Source organism: Fusarium vanettenii (assembly GCF_000151355.1).
Source record: "Fusarium vanettenii 77-13-4 chromosome 1 genomic scaffold NECHAsca_1_chr1_3_0, whole genome shotgun sequence".
Classification (NCBI taxonomy): Eukaryota; Fungi; Ascomycota; class Sordariomycetes; order Hypocreales; family Nectriaceae; genus Fusarium; species Fusarium vanettenii.
The window spans coordinates 4,097,436-4,110,422 of NW_003315881.1; the positions used below are offsets into that span (position 1 = coordinate 4,097,436).

Consider the following 12,987-nt stretch of genomic DNA (forward strand, 5'->3'; position numbering starts at 1 on the left):
CCAGACAAAAATGCCCTCCCGGCTCGGTCGGTCGTACATATACGGGATATGGCTGGTGGTTTGCAGGGAGGTCATAGAGAGGGTGAGGGTGGGGGTTGAGGCCTGGCATGCATGATTCAAGGAAGAAAGGAAGGTTCGGGTATTTCACCAGCGTTCATTTCGCGTTGTTATTTTTGGTTCATTCCATGCAAAGTTTTTTTGTTTTGTTTTACAGTTCCCTGTCTCTTCATTCAAAGACATGGACCTGACCGACTGTAGGAGAATAGTTGCGTCTCAACATTCCGCCTTGTTTGTGCTTATCCTGACGGGAGAGGGCAAACTATGAGGACAAGAAGCCCTCTCTGGCCTGTACTCTAGAACTAAATAGCCACTGCATATTCATGATTCATATACGTCTTTTACTCTGTTTTCCAGACTCCGTCTCATTTGATAGCTTGTGTCTGATTGACCCATTTTTGCTGTCGTCACTGCGTAACTAGCTGTCAAGGCCAGGGCTTGAGTTCACTCAGAACCTCAGGTGTAAGTCCTGACTGTTACGCCAGGCGAAAAGCCACACGCGAAAGGGCAAGGGAAATATCTCGACGTATTTGATGTCTTTTCTCAATTTTTTTCTTGTTGTTCATCTCATATGCTTTTTCATATGCTCATTATCCTTGAAGCCATTTGTAATAATCCCTGACCGTCCACACTCTGCGTCGCTCCCACTTTTCTTTTCCCAGTTCTCTCCCACTTAGGATTGGAGTTCGAGGTGGTAAGATCGAATGATGGCATCTGCATCGTCGACCGCAAGAGGTCGGATGTCGGCCAAGGCCTTGATCTTTTGTGTCCTAGAATCCAAGTTAACAAGGGGTTCACAAGTCCACTAGGCACAGGGGGGCCTTACACTTCCTTGATTTGGTCGTCAGTCATGGTCAGGCCAAGCTGTTCGACACGGCTCTTGATGGCATTCCAGCCAGTAAGTCTTGAGGCAAAGTGGACGTATCGGCTCATGCCGAAATCGGCTGGGTCGATGATCTCGTATGTTGAAGGCGCTGGCTGATGTTAGCAGTGATCGAGATGTGATTGCTACCACGGATGCCCCTCTTCTAGCTGCAGAGACGAAACTTTCGTAGGAGATTGAGACGGGGAATCGCGTCCAGCTAAGAAGGTTAAAGGAGGCCAAAATGGCGACGTACAGTTAAGAATGGCCTTGGAGTGGATGCCGGCCTTGTGGGAAAAGGCACAGAAACCTATAGAAAAAGTCAATTCGTGCTCAAGAGGCGTTGATGTGTCGTTAAAGCGCAGCGGCGGGATAGTGGTAGGACGCGGGAAGCCAGAGGGAAAAGGCAAAGACTGGGCAAAAACTCACCAGTGACGGGGTTGTTGAAGGGGATGTTCTGTCCTCGTTGTTAGCCTACATTGTCGCCGCGACGGTCATGGCTTGCTAAATCTTACAATTTGGACATGGTCCGCAACGAGATCTTCCAGCGCCAGGAGCTTGTGCAGCTTATACCTGGAGGTGACGTAGTCGTGGCTGCCAACGATCATGCGGGCGAGGAGACCACCCAAGGGCTATCACGATGTTAGAAACGTCAGGGACGTGTCGGTGGCGTGGTGCACTTACAGTAATGCCGTTTCTCTCACCGATACCGAGAACACTGGTGTCGATGTCTGTGGCAGACCTGTCAGAGCGAGCTCATCCCTCGAATCTTGAGTTCTCGACTTACGTGTGGCACCAGCCTCAAGAGCTGCGTGGGCGTTTGCGACGGCACACATAGTGTCGTTATGGCTATTAATTGAAGCATTAGTCCTGAAAATAACAAGTCCTTCAAGGTCGCCGCGACCAAGGATAGTGTGACTACATACAAATGAGTCTCGATATCACAGCCGACAACACCTGTTATCGAGTTAGTACGCAGCAGAGCACCTTGAGTTCAGAGGATGGACTGACCTCGGAGAGTGCGCACGAGATCATAGACTTGACGGGGCGTGGCACATCCCACAGTGTCCGCAACACCCACACGGTTGACGCCAGCCCGATCGACAGCACGGTAAAGATCAAGGAGATCCACCAGGTCACCTAGACGAATTTGTTAGTCATATTGTCGAATGGCGATGGGATGAATGCAGTGCAAGAGAATCCTGCTGGCCGCCATCTAATGCAATTGAGATCCTCCCCAACTGGCGTCAGCAAGCTATCATGGTTTTGAGCCAGCTCTCGTCTTTCAGTCATGATAAGGGACAGTCATCCCTCTTCCTCAGGCGTCTGACCCCGATATGCATGTACCAGCTGCTGTGTTTGGAAAGGCGTGACGCGAACCGGACGATATTGACGGCGTAGGTATAAGCAAAATTCGTTGGTGCATATCGAGTTCAATGACCGAAGGTCGAGGATGAAGCGGGAGTCCCATATCATGACCAAAGTGTTGGAGTCGACCCAAGCTGTGACAGCTGCGAATGGCGGGGGACGAGTATATCGTGCCAATCAGGGCTACCAGATACACACGACCCAATTGCTTCAATGGAGGCCAGAGAAAGAGCCAAGCAGGCGGGAGAAGAATGAACCGAACAAGGAATACTGACTTCTGAAACTGTCTTCACTTGAGAAGCGAACCTCGACGCCGCGGCTGCGAGCTTGGTCAGCTTTCATGTCTCGGAGAACTCTGACGCCCCCTCGACGGTCTGTGCAAAACAGTGTCTTTCCCCCAACGGGCTGATGACATACCTCTTGATGTAAGCGATAACCTCGAGGGCAGTCTTCTTGATGTAGTCCATGTCCTTGCCATGGGAGTGCTCCCGGAGCTGCTTGGAGGTGCCAATGACGACGTCGACACCGTCGACTCCTGTATCGCAAGCAAGCTTGGCATCCTGGATGGTCTGTTAGAAAATCATGTTCCCGGGACAAAACTTGGTGATCCAACTCACTTCCATGTTACACCGCACATCTGCAAGTCGTTAGCCTATTAGTTAATCGGAAGCGGGGACGTCGCCGATGTGGGCGCGGGACTCACGGGTCAGGATCTTGGACTGTAAAGGTTGTCAGCATTCTGCAAAGTTAGACAGTAATAGGGAAACTGACCTTGAGGCCGAGCTTGCAGATAGCCTCGCAGTCCTCACGCGATTGAGGAGAGGCAGCGGGAGAGGTCAGTTCGATGTACTCGACGCCAAAGTCGGAGAGAGCAGTGGCGCTGTAGAAGAACCGTTAGTCAAGGCGGAATGAAATCGGAGTTGATCCTTGGCTAACATCTTGATCTTGGCCTCCCTGTCGAAAAAGGCATTGGCGAATTGCTCGCCTTCTCGGAGTGTACTCTCGATGATCTGGAACCGGTTCGTGTTGGAGAGGAAGTCACCGACGGACTGGTAAGGCGATCCCGCGTGGTGACCACCACGGTTGGGGTTGCCATTGGCAGGGGCGGATTCGGGCTCGGGACACATGATGAGAGATTTGGTCTGGCGGAATTCGATTCAAGTCAATTGGAGTAGGAGATCGATTGTTTGTTTGGTAAAGATGGAAGTGAAGGAGAAGAGAAGAAGGGGACTAACACATATACCTACGTTAGTGGGAATTGTGCGTCGGATGGAGGGGGAGGGGGGGGCAAGGAAAAAAAAAACTTTGGACGGGATAGGCTAAGGGTTGTTTTTCATGACACACTGTGTGACGTTTTGCATGCTCGTCTCTGACAATACATTTAATCTCATAAAATACTTTTAAATACCTCCATGTACAGTGTAAATCTAGCTCACCGCATCGACTGTGTGGTCCATCTGCAGGAGGGATCCATGACTCACGTCCAATGACTGCGTTACCCCAGGTCCGTACTTCGGCCCATGATCCATTTTTATCACAGTCACAGATTCACCTGGGCGGGTTGACCGAAGAATAGCAGGAGGCAGATTACTCACCCCACAGATTGGGATTGGTCCTGTGGTGGTTGAGTTTTTGCTCCTAAGTTGCCAGTCTATTTAACTGAGAATAGTGTAGGAGATCAGGTAGTTTCTAGGAATAACTTGGCAGAATTATAGAGTAAGTCTTTTGTTATTTTATAATTTCATCTCATAGTTTATCTTTTTTATTATTCTAATTAGGTAAGTCTAGGTGTTTTCAGTTTGTGCATGATAGTTTGTCAGGGTGAACTTTCGTCTAACAAACATTCCGTGGGTTTCAGCTTGGTACTGTCACAAACTCCCACATTCAGCAACTCATAAAATACTACAGGCTTTCCCCTTCTTCATGATCTATTAGCATTTTGAGCCGACTCATCAATATTTCCTACCTCCCTGTTCCCGCCCTGAGTAGGTGTTCCCGGCCGTTGGTTTCTTATTGAAGATACTACACCTCACCATGAAGCTCCTCTGATGAGAAACCTCGCGGGAGGATACTATCGTTGCTAAATCACTACGACTCAAGCCCGGATGGCGGCAAGATCAACAGCATCTTTGGCGAAAGGATGCCGTGCAGTCATTATTCACCAGGAACTGAACTGACACTGAAGAAGTCGTTCTTGACATCATCGGACGTCGAGAGATTCCACAGCCTGGTAAAGGAGCGTGAGAACAAGCATGGGTCCGTGAGAATACGAACGCCTGATATTCGCTGCATTCAAGAAGAATCATTGTTGCCACCTATATCAGCTTTTACGAACCGCCTATGGAAGAGATGTAGGTCACCGAATTTGACAGATGATAGTCAGTTGCTCAATAGATTTATATCACTTCAACCTGCTTGCTATGCTTATCGTGTTGATAGCTGAAAGTGATCTCACCCGCGTTCGCAACCAGTTGCCTGACTTCTTATCCACAATACAGAGGCTCATCATAGAAAAGAGGCTGGGCCAGGGCGATCAATTCACTGTACGGAAACAAAGTCTTCCGCCCCAAGTTGCTATACCAAGGAACTGGGCATGGCTTTGGAGACGATATCGGTTGCAATCACTCAGGTGGTGACATGTGGACACTTGATGAACTAGGTAGCACAGACATATTGTCTATTTGACAATTGAAAACTTGCTATGCTGCCCTCACTTCTTTAGACTGTGATAAAACAGAAGATGTTGGGATCTTTTAAACCACACCACAACTCAGATCCCATCCACCCCACGGAAACTTACTTACACCGCGCACGGGTATCGAACAACAAGACACCCCAAGAAGGACCTGAACGGAACTGAGCTGTTGCCAAGGGTAAAGGCATCCAATGCCGAGGTATATTAGATATATGCTAACTTTTTTCTACTCGGTCCGCATAATTTGCGGTTCGTCATGTCATTCCAAATCATCACATTTCCCAATACGCCCCCTTCTATTGCAGGCTCTCAATGACGAGAGCAGAGGCACCGCCACCACCGTTGCAGATACCGACGCAACCAATCTTGGCCTTCTTCTCCTTCAGGACGGAGGTGAGGGTGGTGACGATACGGGCACCAGAGCAGCCAAGAGGGTGGCCGATGGCGACAGAGCCACCATAGACGTTGACCTTGTCGGGGTTGAGTCCGAGGATCTTGATGTTGGCGAGAGCAACAACGGAGAAGGCCTCGTTGATCTCGTAGTACTCGATCTGCTCGGGGGTCAGACCAGCGTGCTTGATGGCCTTGGGGATGGCCAGCGAGGGAGCAACGGTGAAGCGCTCAGGCTCGCGCTCAGCATCACCCCAACCAAGGATCTTGGCAATGGGCTTGAGACCGAGCTCCTTGAGCTTGGCCTCGGAGACAAGGACAACGGCAGCGGCACCATCGTTGATGGGGGCGGCGTTGGGAGCAGTGACGGTTCCGTCGGGCTTGAAGGCAGGGCGCATGACCTTGAGCTTGTCGACGTTCAGGTTCTTGACCTCATCATCACGCTCGACCTTGACAGGGGGCTTGCCACGGCCACCGCTAACCTCGACGGGAACAATCTCGGTGAACAGGCCAGCCTCGGTGGCAGCCTGAGCCTTCTTGTACGAGTTGATGGCGTACTCGTCCTGGGCCTCACGGGTGAGCTCGTAGTCCTGAGCGCAGAGCTCGCCAGCGAGACCCATGTGCTCCTTCTTGTACGAGTCGGTCAGACCGTCCTTGAGGACGCCATCGACGAGGGTCTGGTCGCCGTACTTGGCGCCGGTTCGGAGGTTGGGGAGGTAGTGAGGGGTGTTGGACATGGACTCGGTTCCGCCGGCGACGACGATATCGGAGGTGCCCAGCATAATGTTCTGAGCACCAAGGATGATGGCCTTGAGAGAGGAGGCGCAGACCTTGTTCACGGTCGTGGCAATGACGCTCTGGGGGAGGCCAGCGCCAATGGCACACTGGCGAGCAGGACCCTGGCCGAGACTGTCAAAGTTAGCATCAGTTACATAGAACACGAGCAGAAGATTCGGGCCATTGCTCAAGCTGAAGTTGGGTTAAGGGGGAAAAACGGAGCTTACCCAGCAGAGAGGACATTGCCAAAGAAGACCTCGTCGACAGCCTCAGGCTTGATACCAGCTCGCTCGACAGCGCCTGCAGAGAGTTAGCTCCAGTTTCTGGCCATTGAGGGGTTGAACGTACCCTTGATGGCGGTAGAACCCAGCTGAACGGCGGTCAAGCTCGACAAGGAGCTACAATTGTCAGCATCATGAACTCTCCGACTCAAATACCGCTCTTGCGAATATTTCTCTCGTTGTGCTTACCCGAGGAACGAGCCAACGGGCGTACGAGCCACAGAGACAATGTAGACGGGGGGAAGGTTAGACATTTTGACGACGGGTTTCTGGAGCGAGTCTTGGAGTTGCTGAGAGACTGAAGGTTCAGGACGGAGGTTTATAGATTGATAAAGGAAAGGAGGACGGGAGCGGAGCGGAAATCGGCGGGAAATTTGTTGAGGAAGGAAGCGAAAGAGGTTGCTACTACCTACCTACTTAATGAAATAGGCTAAGGTAGGCGCGGCGCGGTGCGGTGCGGTGCGGTACGGTGCAGGCCGGGCAGTTACCTAGAGAGTTACAGTACGTACAGGTATTATCGAGCCCCTCCTTCCAGGTGGGATGAAAACCTCCCAGCCTGCGGTTGCCATCAAAAACGGCAAGCGCAACACACACAGAAAATGAAAATGGAGGGGCACCGGCTTTTGCGAATACGCCGCACTCGGCATCTGAAGGTGGTCCCCTGTCGTTTTCGCACGCGACCCCCACCGGTACCTGCCTCCGATCTCCGGCCAATGACGGCCTAGTGGAAGAGTGGATCGCAGCCTTGCAGTAGCGCACGTGATTCAGCCTCGTCTGGTCCCATCGAAAAAGTTGGCGACGCGCGCAAGGCAGGGACGAAGCTGAAGCTCTGGGAGACAGTGACAGGATTGACGATTGGAGAAGTTGCATTTCCGCATCGCCAACCCCTCCACTCTCTGCACACTGTTTTAGCATCTTGCGCTTCACTTAGCTGGAACGGGCAAGATGGATGATCTCTATGATGAGTACGTATCTTCTTTCCTTCCCGTCGCGATCTCCAGTTGCGGCGCGCTGACTTGTCGCGAATAGGTTCGGTAACTTCATTGGCGAGGAGGCCGGGTCCGAGGAGGCGTCTGAGGCGGGTGTCGAGGCCGGCGACTATGTTTATGATGATGAACCAGAGGAGGCGCCTGGTGTGACAGGCCATGAGCTAATGGAGATTGATGGTATGAGCTCCCGTGATCTTGTTTGATGGCCTTGATGCTAACCTTGCGACTCGCAGACGGACCGTCCAACGCCATTATCCTCCACGAAGACAAGCAATACTATCCAACAGCCGAGCAAGTGTACGGAGCCGATGTCGAGACCCGCGTCGAGGAGGAGGATGCGCAACCCCTTACGCAACCCATCATCGCGCCCGTCGAGCAGAAGAAGTTCAACATCGAGGAGGCCGACCTACCGCCCGTCTTTTTCGACCGCGAATTCATGACAGACCTGATGAACTTCCCTGAGCAAACACGCAACGTTGCGCTAGCTGGACACCTGCACCACGGCAAGACAGCCTTCATGGACATGCTCGTCCTGGAGACACATGACATCACAGATCGCCTGGAGCGGAGGGTTGGCAAGAACCGCGACGAGCAATTGAGATATACCGATGTCCATGTGCTGGAGAGGGAGAGGGGACTTTCTATCAAGGCAGCGCCGATGAGCTTGGTATTGCCCAGCACCAAGGGCAAGTCGCATCTCGTCAACCTTATCGATACCCCCGGCCACGTCAACTTTGTCGATGAGGTCGCAGCATCATTCCGGCTGGTCGACGGCGTCTGTTTAGTGGTGGATGTCGTGGAAGGTGTCCAGATCAACACGGAGCAGATCATCAAACACGCCGTTCTGGAAGACATACCCCTGACTCTCATCATCAACAAGATGGACCGTCTCATTCTTGAGCTGAAGCTCCCCCCCAAGGATGCCTATTTCAAGCTCAAGCACGTCGTCGAGGAGGTCAACACAGTCATCACAAACACAGCACCCACAAAGGCGGCATCAAAGCGGATAAGCCCCGAAAAGGGCAACGTCCTCTTCTCCTGCACAGATATGGGCTGGTGCTTCACCCTGCCGAGTTTCGCAAAGATGTACACCGACACGTTTGGTGATATCAACACGGAGGAATTCGGTAAGAGGTTATGGGGTGATGTCTACTATAATCCCAAGAAGCGAACCTTCTCTAGGAAACCCATCGATGAGCGGTCGGCGCGGTCATTCGTTCATTTCGTCCTTGAGCCCATCTACAAGCTCTTTACCCACTCCATCAGCGACAGCCCCGAGCAATTACGGCCGGTTCTGGCTTCGCTGGGCATCGAGCTCAAGCCTTCCCAATACAAGGCTGATGCAAAGGTGCTCCTGAAGCTTGTGTGTGAGCAGTTCTTTGGTCCCTCAACCGGCTTCGTGGACATGATCACCCAACACATCCCCTCTCCGATTGAGACCGCTGAGCGACTGCTCGAAAGATACTACACTGGACCTACGGATACCAAGGTTGCTACTTCGATGAAGACCTGCGACCAAGACGGCCCCTTAGTGGTCCACGTCACCAAGCTCTTCAACACAGCAGATGCAAAGAGCTTCCACTCTTTCGGCCGAGTGCTAAGCGGCACAGTTCGGCCGGGTATGCAGGTCCGTGTCCTGGGCGAGGGCTACTCCCTTGACGATGAAGAGGATATGGCTATGGCCTCCATTGGTGAAGTGTTTATCGGCGAGACAAGATACAACATTCCCACTGATGGTGTGCCCGCCGGTAACTTGGTGCTGCTAAGTGGCGTTGACAACTCCATTGTCAAGTCCGCCACTATCCTCCCGCCCAAGCTCGAAGATGACGAGGACGCTTACATCTTCCGACCCATCACACACTTTACTGAGTCGGTCCTCAAGGTGGCCGCCGAGCCCATCAACCCCTCAGAGCTACCCAAGATGCTTGACGGCCTGCGGAGGATCCAGAAGTCATATCCCCTCATCAACACCAAGGTCGAGGAGTCTGGCGAGCATGTCATCCTTGGCACTGGCGAGCTGTATATGGACTGCGTGCTGCACGACCTGCGACGTCTATATGCCGACATGGACATCAAGGTCTCGGATCCCGTCACTCGATTCTGTGAGACGGTTGTCGAGACGTCGGCGACTAAATGCTACGCTATCACACCCAACAAGAAGAACAAGATCACCATGGTTGCTGAGCAGCTGGAAAAGGGCATCTCAAACGATATCGAGAGCGGTGCGGTCCGGATTCGCGATCCCATCCGCAAGGTGGCCAAGTTCTTTGAGGAGAAGCACGGCTGGGATAAGCTGGCTGCTCGTAGTATCTGGGCATTCGGCCCCGACGAGACGGGCCCGAATATTCTCCAGGATGATACTCTCCCCACCGAGGTAAGTATATGCCTATTTCGTCTGCTCTCTAGTAACTGATACTGACAACAAAATCTCAGGTGGACAAGAAGCTCCTCACCACAGTCAAGGAGTCCATTCGACAAGGATTCAGCTGGGCAACCCGCGAGGGACCCTTGTGTGAAGAACGTAAGTTTGTTTTTCGTCTCATTTCTTCGTATTCCCGTCTCCATCACGTTCAAGCCAAGAGAAGGCTGTCAAGGCAGAGCACGTCAACTTCAAGTGAAGCCCTGCCATGCCAGCCTCTCCTGGCGTACCATACCCCTTCTTTGGGCAGTGGATCTCTCAACAGGGGTCGTCCTCCCAGGCTCCCTGTGGGGGTTTGGACGAACCGTCTCTCCACTCGCTGATTGCACCATTTGTTACCCGCTCTCATGCAGCCCGCAATCCTGCTTGTCGCGCCGCCGCCGGCAAGGGACTTGGCTTGGGCGTGGGTAAACGTTTGGTCATGTCAATGATACCGTACCACCCGCGACGAGAAGGGTTCCACCGCTGGGTTGGGGGTTGCGACCTGTTCGTGGCACTACGGCCAGAGCCGCCACATCGCTCGGGTACAGCAAACGACAGTCTCAACTGCCCGGAGATCCTTTCCCCCATGGCGGCAGATAGCTAGCCCTGGGCAGGATTTGGCCCTGGCAGGATGGATGTAACCCGTGGCAGAGAGACACAGAGACATGTCATCCAGGGAGAAATGCAGTGATCGACCAAAAGAAAAGAAACTGACGTGATGGACGCAGCAATCCGAAACACCAAATTCAAGGTGACCGACGTGCTTCTGGCCAACGAGGCCATCTTCCGAGGAGGCGGCCAAATCATCCCCACCTCCCGACGAGCCTGCTACTCCTCCTTCCTCATGGCATCGCCCCGCCTCATGGAGCCCGTCTACTCGGTCTCTGTGACTGGGCCTGAGGACTCGTACATGGAGGTGTACAACGTGCTATCACGGCGCCGCGGCCACGTGCTGTCGGACGGTCCCGTTGCCGGCACGCCGCTGTACCGCGTCAACGGCCTGCTACCCGTCATTGACAGCTTCGGCTTCGAGACTGACCTCCGCATCAAGACCCAGGGCAGCTCCATGGTGAGTCTCGTCTTTGACAGCTGGAGCATCGTTCCCGGCGATCCTCTCGATCGTGAACAGATCATCCGCCCACTTCAACCCGCCACTGCACAAGCCACTGCCCGTGACTTTGTCCTCAAGACTCGCCGCCGCAAGGGCCTCAGTGAGGACGTCAGCGTCAAGACCTTCCTCGAGCCGGAGTTTTACCAGAATCTCATGGAGAGTGGGATGCTGGGGGAGATGTGAGCGAGCCAGCAGGTGGCTTGAGACGAGTAAACTGGGGTATGACGAGACATGGGTTCCAGTTTGAAGAGGGGGGAGGGGAGGTACGAGGGATAATTGGGGTATTCTGTTCAAGTTGACACAAGTTCTTGAACCTTTACATGGTCGATGGACGGTGGACAGGGCAAGGGCCACATGTACATGGATCAATGTAGCAAATAGCAAGGACCAGATCGAAGTAAAGAGGGCCGCTCTAGAGACGAGGATTGGATTACAAGGAATATTAGGGGCCAAGAGAAAGATAGAAGGTTTCGGCGAGGCCTGGCCTGGCCGCAGCACAAGCACAGGGGGTTTGCCTACCCAGGTGCTGTCAAAGAAGAATCAGGCCCAGGATCTTCAGAGGGTCGCCGACTTCCGTGTACTCTTCTCATCTGCCATGACGAATGTCCGTCGTCCCTCTTGTTCCGCCTTCTGACGTGGTTGCGGCTGGTGCCGCCTCCCCTGTAAGACGCGACCTAGAGCCTTGCTGATGACAGGGCTCCTTGGGGCAACGGCGACGTAGCATGGGGCTATCGCGAGGTGAGAGCCCTATTCCCGCGCGGCCTCTAGACGTGCAATCGAATACAAACTCATGAGCATGCAAAAGAGGAACGAAAGCAAAGGAATCCAATATGTGCAATATGTCACCCTCTCAGGCATCCTCCGAGAGCTTTCAACGTCTTGTTGGTCTCTTTGCCAATTGCAACAGTGAACCGATTAGGAAGGCAGCAAAGGATAGGAAGGTGTGAATTGTAATAGAGGAGGGCCTAGCAGAGAGGCATGGCCCTAATGCCCTCCATCGTCGAAACCTTGAGTGACTGAACCATGGCTGGTGATCTTGACGGCCCTCGGTGAGGAGACGATTAGCCCCGAGCCTGATCCTCGTGGTTTGTGGGTGAATGACGAAGAAGTTTATAAGCATATGGGCTAGTCAACAGGGGCAGTTGACGGGAAGTAAGGTTTGCCAGGGTATCGGAAGGCCTGGCTATGCCATGCCATGGGCTCATGAGAGCGGCGGTACGTAGTACAGACTATTCGGTGAGCGAGCAGAACAGCGACCTGAGGACGTAACATTCGTCTCTCTGCTGACGAGAGCCGGGGGGAATCAGACATCCCCTGTCGCCATGTGACGAATCATCAAGATCACCATAACAAAGACAAGACTTGAGCTATAGGACCAGTGCAATAAGACCTGGAAACGCTCATCCTCCCTCGCCAAGATTGCGCGGACAACGACAACCGAGCCCGTTCCTTGGAATGACTGATCGACACGCACGCATGGCTTCGAGTCTCTGCAAGTCGCGCCCTGCAGAGCCTGCTGGGTGCGCACCAATCCAGAGTTGCCTACCGTCGGGGGTGCATCGCGGGAGTTGCAAAGATCGGGGGATCGTCACGCAGAAGCAAGGTTGCGTCTTCCCCAAGCATTCGACACGGTCGAGCGGCATCTGCGAGAATGATCCCCGGGTGTCCAGAACAACCAACAGACCATACCATCCATCCCATCGGGGGAGCGGGGTCAGGGGACAATAGCCTCAACAACAACAAACGGCCCTGGTGCCAGGGGCAAGGTGAGAGAACGGTTGGTGTGCGTCGACATCGAAAGACGGCTTCTTGGTCTGCAGACGCCTACGTAGGACAAATCTGACAGGGTCGAGTCACGTAGTGCCACTGTCATGATATGATAATCTGCGGCGGCAAGTTTAAATCCCCAGTGACCTCTGGCCTACCACACGGGCGCTATTCGTCTTGGCGGGACATGCCAAACAGTCCTCGTCTGCTTGTTGACCCAGATGGGCGGGAAGCGCACAAGCACACGGCTCCGTGCCCTACGCGCCCCAGGGTCCCATGCCAAGGCAAC

General features: G+C 53.4%; 3 protein-coding genes across 3 annotated transcripts; 1 reads left to right on the forward strand and 2 right to left on the reverse strand.

Moving 5' to 3' along the window:
* Positions 1–730: 730 nt before the first annotated feature.
* NECHADRAFT_90471 (uncharacterized protein) lies at positions 731–3,383 on the reverse strand (the record flags this gene model as incomplete). Its single annotated transcript, XM_003054574.1, has 16 exons — positions 731–827; positions 884–1,031; positions 1,176–1,229; positions 1,349–1,376; positions 1,435–1,551; positions 1,604–1,650; positions 1,707–1,768; positions 1,846–1,876; positions 1,931–2,059; positions 2,563–2,606; positions 2,705–2,847; positions 2,905–2,924; positions 3,008–3,026; positions 3,059–3,167; positions 3,224–3,336; positions 3,366–3,383. 16 exons carry the CDS (start codon positions 3,381–3,383, stop codon positions 731–733), a joined length of 1,179 nt encoding a protein of 392 aa, XP_003054620.1.
* A 1,895-nt stretch (positions 3,384–5,278) lies between these two features.
* On the reverse strand, positions 5,279–6,684 carry NECHADRAFT_75529 (uncharacterized protein; the record flags this gene model as incomplete). Its single annotated transcript, XM_003054575.1, has 4 exons — positions 5,279–6,281; positions 6,377–6,449; positions 6,498–6,547; positions 6,620–6,684. 4 exons carry the CDS (start codon positions 6,682–6,684, stop codon positions 5,279–5,281), a joined length of 1,191 nt encoding a protein of 396 aa, XP_003054621.1.
* Positions 6,685–7,375: 691 nt separating this feature from the next.
* Positions 7,376–11,114, forward strand: NECHADRAFT_30919 (uncharacterized protein; the record flags this gene model as incomplete). The annotated part of the gene is made up of 5 exons (XM_003053861.1): positions 7,376–7,395; positions 7,460–7,596; positions 7,653–9,793; positions 9,853–9,940; positions 10,549–11,114. The coding sequence occupies 5 exons, from the start codon at positions 7,376–7,378 to the stop codon at positions 11,112–11,114; spliced, it is 2,952 nt and encodes a 983-aa protein (XP_003053907.1).
* Positions 11,115–12,987: the final 1,873 nt, after the last annotated feature.